The 18,337-nt window shown below is 38.3% G+C and overlaps 1 protein-coding gene across 3 annotated transcripts in view; it reads left to right on the top strand.

Moving 5' to 3' along the window:
• The window catches only part of LOC101521203 (A disintegrin and metallopeptidase domain 3-like), a 91,801-nt gene that overhangs the window by 51,833 nt on the left and 21,631 nt on the right, over nucleotides 1-18,337 (top strand). For all 3 annotated transcript variants that reach the window (XM_058669790.1, XM_058669788.1, XM_058669789.1), the window contains 5 exons: nucleotides 3,775-3,846; nucleotides 4,069-4,235; nucleotides 5,340-5,421; nucleotides 12,673-12,809; nucleotides 17,202-17,388. In XM_058669790.1, coding sequence (XP_058525773.1) covers nucleotides 3,775-3,846; nucleotides 4,069-4,235; nucleotides 5,340-5,421; nucleotides 12,673-12,809; nucleotides 17,202-17,388 — 645 coding nt within the window. The remainder of the gene's footprint in view (nucleotides 1-3,774; nucleotides 3,847-4,068; nucleotides 4,236-5,339; nucleotides 5,422-12,672; nucleotides 12,810-17,201; nucleotides 17,389-18,337) is intronic.

Consider the following 18,337-nt stretch of genomic DNA (forward strand, 5'->3'; position numbering starts at 1 on the left):
CCGATCCGAAGCCAGGAACAAGGAACCTCTTCCGGGTCTCCCACGCGGGTGCACTGTCCCAATGCATTGGGCCGTCCTCGACTGCTTTCCCAGGCCACAAGCAGGGAGCTGGATGGGAAGTGGAGCTGCCGGGATTAGAACCGGCGCCCATATGGGATCCCGGGGCTTTCAAGGCGAGGACTTTAGCCACTAGGCCACGCCGCCGGGCCCAATTCCTTGCATTCTTGCCACCACTTCTCACTGTCTCTGAGTTTTATGATTTATTATTTCTTTTTTTTAATTTTAAAGAATTCTTTGTTTAATTATATTTTTTTACAATCTTTACATAGTTTATTAGGGTAAAAAGGTTCTAGGGCTATAGGAAAGTGGGTAAGACTATTATTTCCATATTGTTTCCTTCATGTTTAAAGGGGGATATTAAGGGAGAAGGCCCACCCAATTTCCCAGGTCCCGGATGTAGGGCATGCTCCAAGGTTCTTGCTCAAGTGGTTTTGATGATTCACCAGTTATGAATCCCTGCCAATCTTGCCACTCCAAGCATGATGAGGTCTTTGAAGAATCTACTGATTGACATAGTCCATCAGAGAGTCTCCGTTTGCACAGTATTTCACTGCCAACATATATCTAAGATGGTTGATTGACTTGTTCTGCCATCTGTCTTTTCTTGGTTAGGGTTCCGAGTCTGGCATTTCGATTGGGGAGATCTCCAACGAAACTTTGAGGTGTTCTCAGACCAGATTCTTGTGTGTTCTAGCAAGTACAGGGCCCGGCACAGTCCATCTCCCCGGTCAGCTGGTGGTTGTAATTGCTGGGTTGGTTTTGTTTTCAGCCCCAACTTCCACTGGAATCAATGGGTATTATTATTTCTTAATAATAATTTCTTAATTATTACTGTTTCTTAATAATAAATTTCTTCAAAATAAATAATAAAATCAATATTATTAATAATAAAATTATAAAATAATAAGACATTTCATTATTTCTTCATAATAATAATAATTGGGAGCTCCTCAACTTATTCATCTTGTAACTCTTAAGATTGAGTTGGTCTTTTGTCCCTTTTTTAGGGAAACAGTGATTTCCTCATTTATGTTGCTTACTTTTCTGTTTCCATTTCCCATGGTCTTTCAGATCTATGGGCTTTCTTTTCAAGCTAATTTTGCTTGTAGCTTCCGAGTTTGCAAGTGGGGAGGCTTTGGCCTCTGTCTGCAGTTAGTGCTACCCTGGCTGTTTTTTTTTTAATTTTTTCTTATTTTTAAGATTTATTTATTTTCATTACAAAGTCAGATATACACAGAGGAGGAGAGACAGAGAGGAATTTTTTCCATCCGATGATTCACTCGCCAAGTGACCACAACGGCCGGTGCTGCACCAATCTGAAGCCAGGAACAAGGAACCTCTTCCAGGATCTCCCACACCGGTGCAGGGTCCCAAGACTTTGGGCCATCCTTGACTGCTTTCCCAGGCCACAAGCAGGGAGCTGGATGGGAAGTGGAGCTGCCAGGATTGGAACTGGCACTGTCCATATGGGTTCCCGGCGCGTTCAAGGCGAGGACTTTAGCCGCTAGGCCATGCCGCCGGGCCCCCTGGCTGTTTTCTTTAGCTGCTTGGGAGTTGTTCCTCTTTGTCTAGTCCTTCCCACAGTCTGTGGAGCAAGTGGGTCTGTATATTTATTGCTGATATCTCTGCTAAGAATGCTGTTCTGCTCAGAAAGCTAGCTCTGCCATTAGTTTCCCAGCTACAGTGTTACCAGGGGCCGCTCAGGCACACCACCAGGTGGTTCCTGCTGCACCTGGGGCCCTGAGGATCTTCACTCTCACAGGATTGGGTCCTGACTGCTAGGCAGATGGGTCTGAGCTTTTCTTGCATTTCATTCCAGAATTCCTGCAGTTGATCCTGACTCATTCTCTGCCCCTGCCAGGGTCCTAGAGTCTGTCTCTCAGCCCTGTTTACTCTCAGGGAGTTAGGGGTACAAACCCTCTGGGTGTTGAGTGGGTACTGTGTTCCTTCCCTGAGTCCCATACTCAGCCAGATCACCCTCCAGCATCTCACTATCCAATGGCTGGTTCCCCGGCACTGCATCTTCCCGAATCTGGGATGCAATCCACTGGGTTGGCCTGTGAGCTTTATTCAGCCTTACTCCTCCTCACCGGAGTTTTGTTCTATGGCTTTTTGCCTCACACTTTTTCTTTGAGAGGGTTCCCTCTGGGAGTTGTGCTGGTCCCAAATCCCCCAGTCCTTTGTGGGTTTGGATGCCCTCTCGTAGGTCACCTGGGCTCTCCTTCCTCCTGGGCTGCTGGCTGCAATCATGTATGTTTTCTCAGGTTTTCTTTGTGCAGTTCTACTTCTCTCCAGTGGCCTCCAGGAAACTTCTGGTGATTTTCTTTTTTTCCAGCTCTGTGCTCCACCTGACTTTGTCTCACAGCTCTCTTTGCACTCGTGGCTTCCTACCCCCCAATCAGCCATCTTTACTCCTCTTTGTATGGCATTCCCAATACTGATATCTTTACTGTATTCTGTTTGCTTGATACATTAGTTAAGGGAATTGTGTAAAAAATATCTCATAATTCAATTAAATTTCTATTTATTAGCCTTTGAAATTTAATTGATAATGTGTATTGTTGTAAGAACTAAACAAGGTTTTTACTAACAAGCAGTATTTTATCTACCTGTTATATTTTCATTCGTGTAATTGCTAGAAATGTCAATCAATAAAGCAGTGATATAAAAGCATACATTGTGTTAAATTATCTTGATAATAGAAGGTATCCACTTTTCCTTCTGTTTTTTTTTAATTAAGATGTTTATTTGGAAAACAGATTCTACCCACACAGTGTTACACATAGCAGGTTTTAAAATTTCTTTTAAATTTGATTAGGATTTGATCTAGTGATATTTTGTGATTTTTTTTAGAATCATGGTTTTTAATGCCACTTTCTATATCTGACTTGCCAGGGATCACCTTCACTTGTTTCAGTGTGTAGGATGGTCTCTTAAGGAGGATTACGAATCAGCAGAGTGTTATAAATTCATCAGTAAAGATCTTCTAAAAGAGTTGCAAAGATGATATCTCCTTGTGCTGTTTGGAAACGAACAGTATCCAATACATTTGATTTGCTATGACAGTTTACTATGTAATATGGAAGCTGTCAGTTATTATAGTGTTCAGCAAGTTTTTTTTTTGCACAAAACTATCAGAAATAACATTATGGAAAAAATGATCATGATTTTGTAACTTATGATGATAATGCATTGCTGAAATTTGACTATCACGGTTCTCAGTGTTTTCTATATCGTTTTTACATCTTGTTTTCCTAGAATGTAAAGTCATGGTTTTATTATGGCACAAATTGTGACAGCATATGCTAGTGTACAAAATAAGATGAGATGTTTAGTTTAGAGAGGTTTGAGTTCTGGTGTCGCTTTTGTGTTCTTGGAATGTTTGTACTTTAATTGCCTTATCTGTAAAGAATAATATGATCATCATATCTCAGTTTAGTAAGGCTAATTCTAATATTACATTTTATGATTATAATTGTCAGATAAAATAGTGTACCTGTAAATATATGTACATACCAAGTCATATAACTTTGAATATTTAAGATTTTAATTTAGCACTATTAACTTTAGGATTATGCCTAAAATGAATTATTTGTTTCATAAATTTTAAGTCTATGTTGGCCAGGGCATTGTTTTAACATTTATATTTAAAGACTTTTGAAATGTGATAATCAACTTATATAAAATGATAAGAAACCAATATTTGTCTTCCAGTATGATTTTATGGGCTCTGACGCAGACCTGGCCACTGAAAAAGTTGTTCATATATTTGCTCTTGTTAATTCTGTAAGTATTTATGCTTAATATTTAAGCTGGAGATGGTTTTAGTGCAGTTGAAATTATTGAATTTATGTTTTATAAAAGTGTAATTCTATGTGTTATTTCCATTTGCTGATTGATTCATTTACAAATAACAGTTAATCCAATGTATTACACTTAACTATAGGGATATGATATTATATTTTCAAGTATTAACAATAGTACATCATTTATTGTCTTTTATTTTAGATATTTTCTCAATTAAAAACAACGATTTTGCTGACTTCTCTGGAGCTCTGGTCAGAAGAAAATAAGATTTCAACAAGTGGAACTGCTGAGGAAATATTACAGAGATTCCTGTCATGGAAAAAGGCAAATAGACTTCAAAGTCCCAGTGAAATGTCCTATTTATTGATGTAAGCACTTTATTCACATTGACAAAGTTTATTAGTTTACTTGCTTTGGTAACTAATGAAATTAAAGACAAAATTTATATCTGATGATAATGTAACATTATATGAGTAGGGTGATGGCAAAATGAAAAACATAAACTCTGATGACCACGTGAGACACTCTTTAAATCATGGTATCCCATCATTCTCAGAATGGACTGCTTATGGAAGGGTGTTGAGATGGAAACTGCGAAGTCTTGGGGTAGTCAAGCCTTCTCTGGTTGTGAAAGTCTTCTCAGGGGGAGATGAGTTAACCATCATTTCAGCATTAGATATAGTGTGAATCACTCCCTATGGCACAGCACTTGCCTGACATGTTACTTTATAGAAGCAAGGACTGAAATGGACTACCTCGCCCTGCTTGTGGTCAGGTTACTCTGTGTTATGGTCATGCTGACCAGAGGTGCAACTACTCAGCTATTTGTACTTTTTAAAGGATGATTTCTATCATGTTTTGTTTTCCTTATTTAATATTTTTGCTATGAAACAGAATACTAACCATGTTAGGAATTTGAAATAAATTGATAAATTCATCAATGTGTGTCTCAAGTGTATTCTAAGGAGATTCTTGAAATCTGGAGCAACAATAAGAAAGACTAAAGGAGTGTGCATGTTTTGTACTGCCTTTCTTTTTCTTAGTGTGTCTGCTTCATATTTTATTCTTTCTCGCCGCTCTCCTCCAATCCAATACTTTAAACACATTGGTAGGGTAGATTTGCTGTACAGAAGTCATGGTACTTAACAGTCAGGGTGTGTGTATGTTAGAATCATGTCCACCCTCTGAGGACAATATTGATATTTCAAATTGTGGGGAGGGGAGGGCAGGATAGGCACTTCTAAGTTTGGCCTCTGTATCATCATATAATGTTAAACAGACTTTAGAAATTAACTCTATGCGAACTGAGAGCCATGACTCCAATACTTCGCGACAGAAAGCATGAGACATCGTGGTTTTAAACATGTGCTTAATGAAGACATAGTTTTGTACTACAAAATCCAGTTGGTAGAACATTAAGGTAATAAACAATTTCTATGTATGTATTTACAAACATATTTTCTATTCTGTAGTTACAGAGACTATGCTGACTTTGTGGGAACAACATATTATGGAATGGCATGCGATCCAAAGTTGGCTGTAGGAGTTGTTCTGGTATGCATTTATTCCCAGTACTTCAGTAATAATACCAGGTTTAGAAGGCTAATACTCAGATCTGCAAACAAAAATACATGTAATGCACCTGTCATATAATTTTGTCAAATATTTATGAGATGATGCTTTTTTGTCTTTATACTCAATATCAATTTTTAAGGCCTTTGCTATTTCTGGGAAAGCACATAACAAAACTTCTCCACTTAGCGTCTTAAGTGTTCACCAGTGAATATTTTCATGCGGTGAAAGAGGTATCCAGAGTTTCTCATCCTGTAAGAGTGAAACTCTACACTTATGAAACAACACCGTTTTTGTGACTGGTGACCTTAGTTGTACTTTGTGTTTCCTCAGTTTCATTCTTTTAAATTGCACATACAAGTGGAGGTATGCACACTGTGTTACTGTGACTGTCTCACTTCGCCGATACAGGGTCCACAAGGTTTACCCATGTTGTGGCACTAAGCATGATCTCCTTGATTTTAGGATTGAATATCTTTCATTGCAGATACCACATTTTCCTTGCCATTCACCTTGCAAGGCACTTCACAATTATTTACAAATCTTGGCTGTGGTACACATCCAGCAGTAAACACTGAAGTGCATGTAGCTTATTAAGACACAGATTTCATTGCTTTTAGGTAAATGACAAAAAGTAGGGTTACACAATTAGGCAGTAGCTTTTTTGTTTTCCTGTTGTTTTTGTTATTGGTCTTTAATAACGTGTTGAATTCTAAAGTGGCTTGCATTGTTCCATCTTCTCCGTGAGATCTCACTTTTTATTCACTGTTTTGTTTGCTAAATATCAGCCATCTTAATGAAATAAAGTGACATCCCAGCAGATGAGACATACATTGTTATTATTTTTACTGGTATTATTTTTATTGGAAAGGCAGATATACAAAGAGGAAGAGAGACAAAGAAGAAGATCTTCTGTCCACTGATTCACTCTCCAAGTGGCCACAAAGGCTGGAACTGAGTCGATCCAAAGCCAGGATCCAGGAGCTCTTCCAGGTCTCCCACATGGGTACAGGGTCCCAAGGCTTTGGGCCATCCTTGACTGCTTTTCCAGGCCAGAAGCAGAGAGCTGGTTGGGAAACAGGGCAGCCGGGATACAAACTGGTGCCCATATGGGATCCTGGAACATGCGAAGCAAGGACTTTAGCCACTAAGTTACCGTGCAGGCCCTTGGCTCATGTTTTAATGGACTACTTTGCATGTAAATTTCTTGGCAAATACTGGATTTATAAATGTTTTCTTCATTTTCATGAGTTGCTTTTCTACTTCGAGGATTGTGTTATTTGACACAGATTTTATTTAAAGTTGGTTATATATATATATATATATATATATATATGTCTAATCACAATGCCCATTGAACAATAATCAAATATCTAAACATGAATTTCATAAATACACAATTCATTTTTTGTTACTCTGTATATTAGTTACTACAAATGAGGAAAAACTTAAGATGCTTGTCTTTGGAGGAGACTTACTTCACTAAATTTAATGGATTATTTCATTAAAAGTAATGGTATCTACTTGATTTTGTTTCAAAAGACAGGACTTCATTCTTTTTTTTCTGGTGGTCAGTACCCATCATGTACATTTGTCATAATTTCTTTGAGCAGTCTATACAGTTGGTGGGCATCACGGTTGCACCCAAAACAGATATGGTGAGCTAAGGTGCCATAAGCACTGGGAACTCAGGTAAATCTTCTCGTGATTTAATATCCTTTGAGTTAATTCTTCAGGTTGGGATGGACTGGGTCACTTGATCTATGTTTCAGATTTCTGATGCATCTTCAGTTTCTCTTCCATATTGGTTCTAATATTCACATAGTACTCTTTACTATTTTGTATTCCCACCAACCATGAATTAGGGCACCATTTTCCCTACATCCTGACCAGCTTCTGCTAGGTTTTGATTTTTGTGTGATAATCACACTGATTGCGTGAAGATGAAATATCATGGCAGCTTTCATTTGTGATTACCAAGCTTCTTTTCAGGTGTCTGCTTGCCATTTCTGTTCCATCCTTTGATTCCTCTTCATAGCCGTGATCCATTCCTTAGCCAGCTTGTCTGTTTTGTTGTTGTGATCATGATCCTGTCCTTTCTCCAGGGGTTGTAGAACTCATCTTTGTAGATGTGTGGATTCATTTCTGGGATCTCTAGTCTGTTCCATGGTCCCTCATGTCTGTTCTTGGGATACTACCGAGATGTTTAGATTATAATTGCCTTGTAATATGCCTTGAAGTCAGATATCATGATGCATTCAGATGTACTTTTATTCTTTAGCATTGCTTTAACTATACTCTGATGAATCTTTTTAAGATTTATTTATTTTTATTGGAAAGGCAGATATTCAGAGAGAAGGAGATGCAGAGAAAGATCTTGCCTCTGCTGGTTCACTCCCAAAAAGGTTGCAATGGCCAGAGCCAAGCGGATCTGAAGCCAGGAGCCAGGAACTTCCTACAGGTGTCCTACGTGGTATCCTAAGTGGGTGCAGGGTCCCAAGGGTGGGTACCATCTTTGACTGCTTTCCCAGGTAACAAGCAGGGAACTGAATGGGAAGCAGAGCAGCTGGGACGCAAACAAGTTCCCATATGGGATCCCGGTGGATGCAAATTGAAGATTTTAGCCACTAGGATATTGCATCAGGCCTGCTCTTACGAATCCTAAGTTCACTGTTTTCTAGACCTGAGAATTATTTTCGTATTTTGAATCGGTATTTTGAATAGCACTGTATCTGTGAAGTGCTTTGGGTAGTGTGGATATTTTCATTATATAAATTAGTATAATCAATAAGCATGTTTTTTTTCTTCTATTTTTAGTGTGCTGTCTGCTTCTAATTCTCTTCTTAATGTTTTGGGATTTCCATTATAGAGATTTGTCCCTTATTTGATTAAACTTATTCCAAGGCATTTAAGTGTTTTGTAGCCAGTATGAATTAAGACTGATGTTAGGTTTTTCTCATTTATTGCATTATTTGTTTCTACAAATGCTATTGATTTTTGAGTGTTGATCTTACATCCTGCAGCTTAGTCAAGCTCTCATCTTTTAGTGGAGTCTCCCTCCCCCCACCATGTGCAAAGGAGGTTGCTTAGCCTTCCTCCCATCCTGTTTTCTTTTGATTTATTTTTCTTGTTTAGTGTTTCTGGCTAAAGCATCCAGACCCACAGTGAATAATAATGATGGGATTGGGCACTCCCCATTTGGTTTTAGATCTTAGAAATGCTCCCTGTTTTCTACACTAAATATGATGCTGACTATGGGTATCTCATATATTGCCTAATGTTAAGGACTATTACTACTCTACCCGCACTTTAAAGTTTTTCTTCTATCATGAAAGGGTGTTGTATTTTATCAAGTGTTTTTGCTGCATTTATTGTGCTGGCCATGATATTTTTTGTTATACAATTTTAACTTGATGTACTGTGGTCACTGATCAGTATATATTGAACCAACCCTCCACAGCAGGGATAAAACCTGCTGCTCATTGTGATTGACCTTGAAGTGTTGTTGGATTTTATTGGGAGTTATTCTTTTGAGGAATTTTGCTGCCATGTTGACCAGCAGTTTCCATCTGTATTACTCTTTCTTTGTTGTACCTTTTTCTGATGGTGTCATTAAAAATGTTTTGGAGAATTTCTTCCCCTTCAATTGTTTTGAGTCATTTTAGAAGAGTAGAGTTTAGATCCTCTTTAAATGTTTAGTAAGATTCAACAATAAATCCCTCTGGTCTCAGTCCCTTTCTCGTTGGAGGTGTCCTCATCAGTGAGCCAATCTCCATTTGGTTATTCATTTACTTACGTTTTATATGTCTTCATGACTCAATTTTGGTAGATTGTATGTGTGCAGAATCCTACCCATTACTTCTAGATTGTCCATATGTTGCCATATAGCTGTCTATAATAATTTCTGTTTTTTTTTTAAATGTAGTTTCTGTTGTAAGAACCCATTTTCAGGGCCCATTTGACCGATATGAGTATATTCTCCTCTGATTGGTTAGTTTAGCCAATGATGTGTCAATTTGGTATACTTTTACAAGAAGCCAGTTCCTCATTTCACTGATCTTTTGTGTTACTTTTTTAAAAATATTTTTTGTTTTCTGATTTTTATTATTTTTTCCTCCTACTGGTAAAAAAAAAGCTGTATTTAGTGTGTATAGGAGGAAACATTCTGTAGGTATGGATTAATTCTATTTGTTCTATTATATTGGTGGGTTCTGCTGGTTTTTTTTTTTTTTGCTGTTTGCTTTTGAACAATATTTATTTGTTATTGTTGAAAGGCAGATATACAGAAAGAAGGAGAGACAGAAAAAGAGAGAGATGAATCTCCCATGCCTGGTCTTCCCAAATGGCCAATAACGATGGCCATAGTTGAGCCAATACAATTCTAGGAGCTCTGAGCTTCTTCTGTGTCTGCTATGTAAGTTCTAGGGTCCAGGGACTTGAGTCATTGTCCATTGCTTTACCAGTGAATAAGCACAGAGCTAAATTAAATGTGGTGCAACTTGGGTTGGAACTGGCACCCACACAGGATGCTGGTTGTGCAGGCAGCGGATTAGCTTTCTGTATCATCTTTCCTTTAACATTTGTGGAGTGTTAAGGTCCCCACTATTATTGCGTTTGAATCTAAATCTCCCTTTAAACCAATTATATGTTTTGCATAGCAAGGTGCCCTGGCATTTGGCACATATACATTTATTATCATTATTTCCTCTTGTTAAATGGATTCATTACTTATCATGTAGTGCCGTCTTCATCTCTTAATGCTTACCACATGGAAGTCTGCATTATAGGATGTAAGAATGACTGCATCGGATTGATTTCCATTCTATTGGCCTGGAATGTTGTTTTCCATCCTTGCACAAAATTTCAAATCAAGATTACAAGCTTCCAAATTTCTTCTTTTCGTGGTTGACTTTTTATGGCTATGTATAATCTTGTTGATATTTCATGTTAATTTAGGTATATTTTTTCTATTTCTACAAAAAACTCCTGTGAGTAATGTAGAGATTATATTGAAAATATGAATTGCTTTAGAAAGTAATAAACCAATAGTATTAAGTCTTATGATCTATGTAGGTGTGACATATTTCCACTTATTTGTGTCGGCCATAAATGCTTCTGGCACTGTCTTACAGTGGTACATATACATTTATTTTATTTTGGGTTAGATTAAAAAAGCACTTAATTTTTCTGTGGTTTTTTCTCTAATTAAAATTTTTCTTTAATTTGCAAATTATTCATTGCTACTTTATAGAAACACATTCCACTGTTGTGTGTTGATTTTATATTCTGTACTTTCGCTGAAGTGATTCAGTATTCATACCTTTATTTCATGTGGAATGTTTAGGTTTCTATATGTAAAATAAACCCCTTAACTCTCATTCATCATTTATAGAAGTAGAGTTTTATACAGCCCCATTGGGACAGTTTTTCACAATTTCTTCCAATCCGCGTGAATGCTTCCCAGGAATTAACAATAATCATGACTGGTGTTTATTCAACTGAGTTGAAGACATCACAGAAACTTGCACATGAATGTTTGTAGCAGCCTTAAATAGTTTAGATCTCAAGTAACAGAGATGGTCTTTAATAAATGAATTAGTAAACAGACATGAAGATAACCGCACAATGTGATACTTATCCATTGATTTGAAAAATCAACCATTAACACATAGAAGGATATAGACAAGCCTTAAATATATATTGGCAGGTTATAGGATCTAATGTGAAAAGGGTATATACATATTATTTCCACTTTCTGACACTGGGAATAAAAAATCTATGAGATAGACATAAAGACCAATGACTTGTAAATGTTTGGAGAAAATGTGCTTGCAATATATTGTTTGCTGTGTTGCTTTGAGAAAAAATAATTTATGCCTCAAGTGATCTCTTTTAATAATATTTATCTTTGGCTTAGATTAAATAATTTTTAACATTTTATTTTGTTTATCTCAGTTGATTTCTGGTTAAGAGCTTCAAAGTCTTTGTGTTTCCCAAATGTTTCCTCTATGGAAGTAACTTTTTTTAAAATAAAATAATCCTTGTTAGCCTTGTTAAAATAATCAAATAAACATTGTTCTTTGATAGACTTAAAATCATAAAATATTTAAACATTGAAAATACGTCATTAACCAAATGTCTTGTTAGAGTTACAAGCCAGTCTAGATTATCCTAAAATCTGCCAAGATCAGCAAAATTTTACTTCAACACAACAAATGGCTAAATACTAAAATGAAATAGACACGAGACAGCTGAATGGTACCTTATAGCCATTTTAAGGTATATAGCAGCTGGTCCTATGTACAAACTAAAATTGAAATGTCAATGAGCAAATCATAGGTTGTGGTTAAGAACATGCTTCTTCTTCTTTTTTTTTTTTTTAACATACTGGTTACGCAAAACCATGTCAATTCCATAATGTTACAAATTGCTGTTGATGTTGTATTGGGACTCTTAATTGACTGGGATGATATTCTACCAGCTCTAACTTTGGACCAGAAATGGTCTCCCCAAGAAACTGTTCAACCCATCTGGACAATAAGTAGCTGGACTCTATGCTTGGTATATGTTTGCAAGGAAAGAATCTTGATGGAATTTGAACTGTAATGCTGCATCAAGGTGGAGGAATCCACCAGGGGGTAGGGGAGGGGGATTCCCAGAGCCTATGAAACTGTCACATAATGCATAATAATTAATAAAAAAAAAAGAAAATACGTCATTAACATTATATGGTAATTGGATAAAAATTATGTTACTCAAAAAGAAGAGCAAAATATATAGCTAAACTTTAGTCTTCCAGATCCTTTAAGAAAATACTTAGCCTTTTTTATACCTGTTCCTAACAGTTAAGATCAGAGCATTAGGACCCGACGCCGTGGCCTAGTGGCTGAAGTTCTCACCTTGAATGCGCCTGGATCCCATATGGCCACTTGTTCTAATCCCGGCCACCTTGCTTCCCATCCAGCTCCCTGCTTGTGGCCTGGGAAAGCAATCAAGGATGGCCTAAAGCCTTGGGCCTAAAGCCTGTACCCCTGTGGGAAACCCAGAAGATGCTCCGGGCTCCTGGCTCCAGATCAGTGCAGCATCGGCCATTGTGGCTGCTTGGGGAGTGAATCATTGGATGGAAGATATTTCTCTCCTCATCTCTCTATATATCTGACTTCGCAATAAAAGTAAATGTTAAAATCTTATGTAATGCTGTGGGCAATGATTCTGTGTTTTTTCTTTGTTTAGTATCCAATGGTGATAACTTCGGAGGCATTTTCTGTTGCTGTGGTACAATTGCTTGGAATTAATCTGGGATTAACATATGATGTCACGTCTAACTGTTACTGTCCTGGAACTGTGTGCCTAATGAATCCTGAAGCAATGTAAGATTTTTTTTTCTTAAAATATATTTTCCCTTTGGAAAAACTTCTACTATCCATTGACATGTAGTTCATTCTCTCTCTCTCACTCTCTTTCTCTCTCTCTCTCTCATGTAGTCTTGTAATGATACAATTTGAGTATGTATATAATTATTAAATACTAGGAACATATTTAAGACTTGTTAAGAAGCACAGCTATAGTATATATTAGGATATATGTTTAATAGTTCCATACCTGATGCCATTGTTTGGAAAGGAAGCACATGGTGCCATAGAACTCTGAGAGCTTACCTGAAGTCTTGTTGAAGATGTTGGAAAATTATTCAGGATAGCTGCTGAAGAGCTACTGGGAGAATATGAAATTTGGAAAAATCCATAGACTTAGAATATGGAGATTTGTGGATGAGTGAACCAAACCAAACCAAACCAAACCAAACAACACCAACGAAACAGACTCAGAAAAGTCAAGAAAGAAACGTGAAATTTGGGAGTGTCTGCTTCTGCATTTGTGTATGGATTTTAAGGTAAATATGGCAGAAGCATCCTCATCAAGCTATGCATATGGATAATACAGTTTTATCTTGCAAGTTAAGTCAAATGAATCGGAGGTTACAGAAGTAATTTAAGCTGTGATGACTTTTATACTAACCTAAAGTATTAATCTTGACACAAGTAGGAAATGTTAAAGAACTTTTTGTGGGATATTGGATATCTTAGGTTACTAACAGGTGTTGTAAGACAAATGATTTATGATAGGAGTAATTTGTGGAAATATTTTTGGTACAGTTTATATAGGTTAAATCTGGACAGACTGAGTCAGAATTGTCAAGTCTGTAGTAGGTCCTGTTCTAAAAGAACAGAGCTCTAATAAAATTGTGTGTTTAAGAATTAAAAATAAAGATACTGGGGCTGGCATTATGGCACAGCAGACAACAGTGTACCATTGATGCCAGAACCCATTTTTTCCACTCCAACCTAGCTCCCTGCTGACGTATCTGAGAAAACAGTGGGCCATGGTTCAAGTAGTTGGGCCCCTGTAACCCATGTGGGAGTCCCAGTTAAAACTTCTGGCTCCCAGCTAAGACCCCGGTCCACTTCCGACATTGTAGCCATTTGGAGAGTGAACTGGTAGCTTGACTGTCTCTTTCTCTGTGTTTCTACCTCTGTCTTTCAAGTAATTATAAATCTTTTATTGGAAAAGTAGGCTTACAGAGAGAAGGAGAAGCAGAGAGAAGGATCTATTCACGGCTTCGCTGCCCAAGTCGCCACAAATCAGGAGTTTTTTCCTAGGTCCCCTGCACGGATGCAGGGTCCCAAGGCTTTGGGCCTTCTTTTACTGCTTTTACAGGCCATAAGCAGGGAGCTGGATGGAAAGTAAAGCAGCCAGGGCACGAACTGGTGTCCATTTGGGATCCAGCAGTTGCAAAGCAGTGATTTTGCCACTAGCCTATCGCTTTAGGCCCAAATATAAAACATTAAGAGATTAACATTTTTTTATTTCGTTAGTTAAAAGGCAGACTGATAGTCAAATTGAGTGAGAGAAACAGAAAGGGTTGGGGGAGATCTTCCATCCACTGGTTTACTCTGCATGCATCCCGTGATTCACTCCACAAATAGCCATAACGGCCAGGGCTGGGTCAGGCTGAGGCAAAAACAACAAACATAATCATTATATCCAATTTCGGTGGCAGAAACCCAAGTGTCTGAGTTATCATCGGCTGCCTTCCCAGGCACATTAGCAGGAATCTGACACTGAAGCATGACAGCAGGGACTCAGCTCTGAAAGGTACTAGCATTACAGTTGGTAGCTTAACACACTGTACTGTACGACGCATTGCACAACACATGAGCTAACAATGGAAGCATCCGCTGGGGCAAAAATCAAAATTTACAAGACCTGGTACTTGTGTAGAGCCTAATTTAGGGCCAAGCGTATTTTAAGAGTAAAGGAGAGAAGCCATAATCCTGTTGTAGTGGTTAAAGCTGCCACGTTCAACACTAGCATTCCACCCACATCAACACTGTTCTAGTATTGGTCTCTCCATTTCTGATTCAGCTCCCTGTTAGTGAAGCAGAGAAAAACAGTGAAAGCTGGCTCAAGTGCTTGGGCCACTCTCATTCACACGGAAGACCCAGATGGAGCTCCAGATTCCTGGATTCAGTCTGGCACAGCCATGACCAATGTTGCCATTTGGGGAGGGAATGAGAGGATTGAATCAATCTCTCTCTCTTCTCTCTCTCTTTCTTTCACTTTTTTCTCTCTGAAATTTCATCTTTTCAATAAATCAATAAGTCTTCAAAGAAAAAGGAAGAGATTAAAAAAAATCACATTTTAAATACATCAATGTGTTTTATTTCTCCAAATACTTTTACCAAACAGAAATGTATGACAGCAAAGCAAAAACAGAAGTCACTGCTTGCTTCCCCAAGCGGAACAAGCAACACAGATGTTTGTCCAGAAGAGCTATTAAATTTGTGCTGCCTTCTATGGAGCTAGATGTCTTCTGCAGGTCTAAATGAGTTGTGAATATGTTGGGGGCAGACACCGGCATCCCAAAAAACAGGGTCTAGGGACCTGCATGCAAGTGTGCATGGACCCTGGGTAAGTTGGCAGGTTCCCAGACTGGCATGGCACATTGCCAGAGGACGGGGCATGAGGGGCTGTGGATTGCTCACGGAAGAAGATCTGGAGATATGTGGGAGGGAGGATGCTGAGGGAGAACTTGAGAGATGGGGAATGACTTCTCTGGTACTTCCAACAACCTGGCTACTGCACTTGCAGGTAAGTGAGGGGGCTGAGAGTAGGTAGCTTAGAGGAGGGAAACTGGAGGACCTTCCAGGGCCAGATCAATACACGCAGCCACATGAGAGATCTGATTTGTGTATGAGATGGATGGAGCTGGGGACAGAACTGACCAGGTGACCACAACCACCAGTGTGTGTAGACTGATGTGGGTAATGGACTTAACCAGACCCCACCCCAGCTGGAGTAAGTTTGGGGTCACCTCTGGCGAGGTTTCTTTGGTGACCCCCCCCCCCAACTGGATCACTGGACTGAGAACTCCAACCACAGTGAAAATTACAGGCAATGCGGTCTGATCTAGGGGTGCATGTGTCAGTACTAGGTCTGTCTGATTATTGAGGCCTGTGTGGTGGACAGCATGCCAGATACTCATGGGGGACATGATAACAAATAAACATTTACACTGTAATACTATGTTTTCTTTAAATTAAAAGGAGAGACTCTTTTACTGGAAAGGTAGATTTTTCAGAGAGTGGAAATGTGAAGAAAGGTCTTCAATCTGCTGCTTCACTCCTCAAATGACCACAGGGGTTGGGATTCAGCTGGTACAAAGCCAGGAGCTTCTTCTGCGACTTCTATGTGGATACAGGCACCCAAGAACTTGAATCATGCGCCATTGCTGTCCCATGCCATAAGCACAGAGCTGGATCAGAAACAGAGCAGCCGGGACACAAACTGGTGGCTGCCTATATGGGATGATATACTTGCAAGCAGAAGATTAGCCTGTTACACCAAAGTATCAGCCCCATATGGTTATGTTTTCCACCTTTTCCTACACTTACTGTGTTATGACACATTTATGTATCAGAAAGTTTAACTTCTAACTGGTGAACTGAACGTGCTATAATGCATGAGAGATTATGGGACTGTGAAAGGAGAGGCGGAGGGATGAACCACTATGCTGAATAAAATTTTATTATTGAAATAATAAATAACTTAAATAAACATAGAAGTATATGTTAGAGTATTTATAGTTACAAATTATGAAATTTGACTCAGCAATGCCCAAAAGACAGTTTATAGACAAAATTTTTCCTGTGTTAAAGGGCAAATGAATTAAGAAAAATTCATTCAACAGTGCACTTAGAATTATAAGAAAAAAAGCAAAAAGTTATGAAAATATACTGGAGAAGTCCTATTTTTTTCCCTCTGTGTTGAAATTTTTCTATTATTTTGTTTCCAAAGGTCAAATGGTTGTCATTTTTCCTTGACATGATTAATTAGAATTAGTTTGATTCTTACACTTTTCCACTTCAGTTTTCCAGTATGTTCCATTTTCTGAATAATCATTTGGGGCTCATATAGCAATAATTTTGTTGGCAAAAATAGGATGTACTCAAATAGAACTTACTGTGCACAAAGCATCAAGTGTCTTCTGCATTCACTTTCTTAACTTTCCAGGTATTTGTTTTAACAAATCACATTGTAAGTGAACCTATGGCATTGGTGTGTGCTCATGTTCAGAGCATGTTCCCATGTTTCTTGTCTGTTCTCTAAGTGAGGGAGTTCAGAAGTCACAGCATGTCATTGGAGAGGGTCACTCCAACATTGATGTTTGTTCCACTTGTCTGAGGAATATAATTTAATTTTAGACAATCCAGTGGTGTGAAGCATTTTAGCAGTTGCAGCATGGAAGATTTTCAACAGTCAATATCACAGCCTGTATTGGAATGTCTTCAGAATGAAAAACCTCCAATAGTGGATTACCAAGGAAAATCTTCAACTTGTGGCAATGGTGTTTTGGAAGGAAACGAGGAATGTGACTGTGGCATTCCAGAGGTTGGTCATAAACTTCTTCCTCCTGGAGGTTTATTGAGACAGCTGTGGTGTGAAAAGGGAGGACAGCCTTTAGAATGTTGACTATTTTCTCAGATAGGTCAGGTTGGTGTCCAGGGTGGGCAGGCACTGACTCATGTGAGCTTGAAGCTTCTGGAGAGTGTGTTTCCTGGGGATGTGTGATGTGGGTCATAGAAAGAGGTTTTCATCTGTATTTTTTAGTACTAATGAGGAGCAGCATCAGTGATATATTTGCCCATATTCATCACCTTCCAGTTTCCTCCATAATGGCTATACAGCTTCACTGCATTATGCAATGTTTCCGGTTACTTTTGTCATCTCCTAATTTCAGAACTTTGCATCTGTGATGACTTTCAGTTCAATCACAATCTTTGGCTCACTGTCATAGGACGGCCATGTAAACTGAGCTTTTACATGGACACATCCCAGCTGTTCCTACTCTGAGTCTTGTCCTCTACCATAGAAGTATAGAACATCCAGTTTTGTTTTTTTTATTATATGGTTTTTATTAATTCATCGTGTTTGTAAACTTTTGTGAGATAAATTCTCCTTCATTACTGAAAGTGTTCTATTTTATGTAGATATTAATTCCATCTCTACATTGTAATCTTTGTGCCTGAGGAATACAAAAGCACAAGAATTTCCTGTTTTTGAGGACTCGGAATGCTTATTGGCACACTTTTTATTTGTTTTCTAGATGGCTTAGATTTTTTTTGAGATTTATTTATTTTTATTGGAAAAGCAGATTTACAGAGAGAAGGAGATACAAAGAGAAATATCTTCTGTCTACTGGTTCACATCCCAACTGGCTGCAATGGTCAGAGTTGAGCCAATCTGAGACTAGAAGCAAGGATTTTCTTCCGCGTCTCCCATGCAGATGCAGAGTCCCGAGGCTTTGGACCATCCTCTACTACTTTCTTAGGTCATAAAC

Source organism: Ochotona princeps, chromosome 11 (assembly GCF_030435755.1).
Source record: "Ochotona princeps isolate mOchPri1 chromosome 11, mOchPri1.hap1, whole genome shotgun sequence".
NCBI lineage: Eukaryota > Metazoa > Chordata > Mammalia > Lagomorpha > Ochotonidae > Ochotona > Ochotona princeps.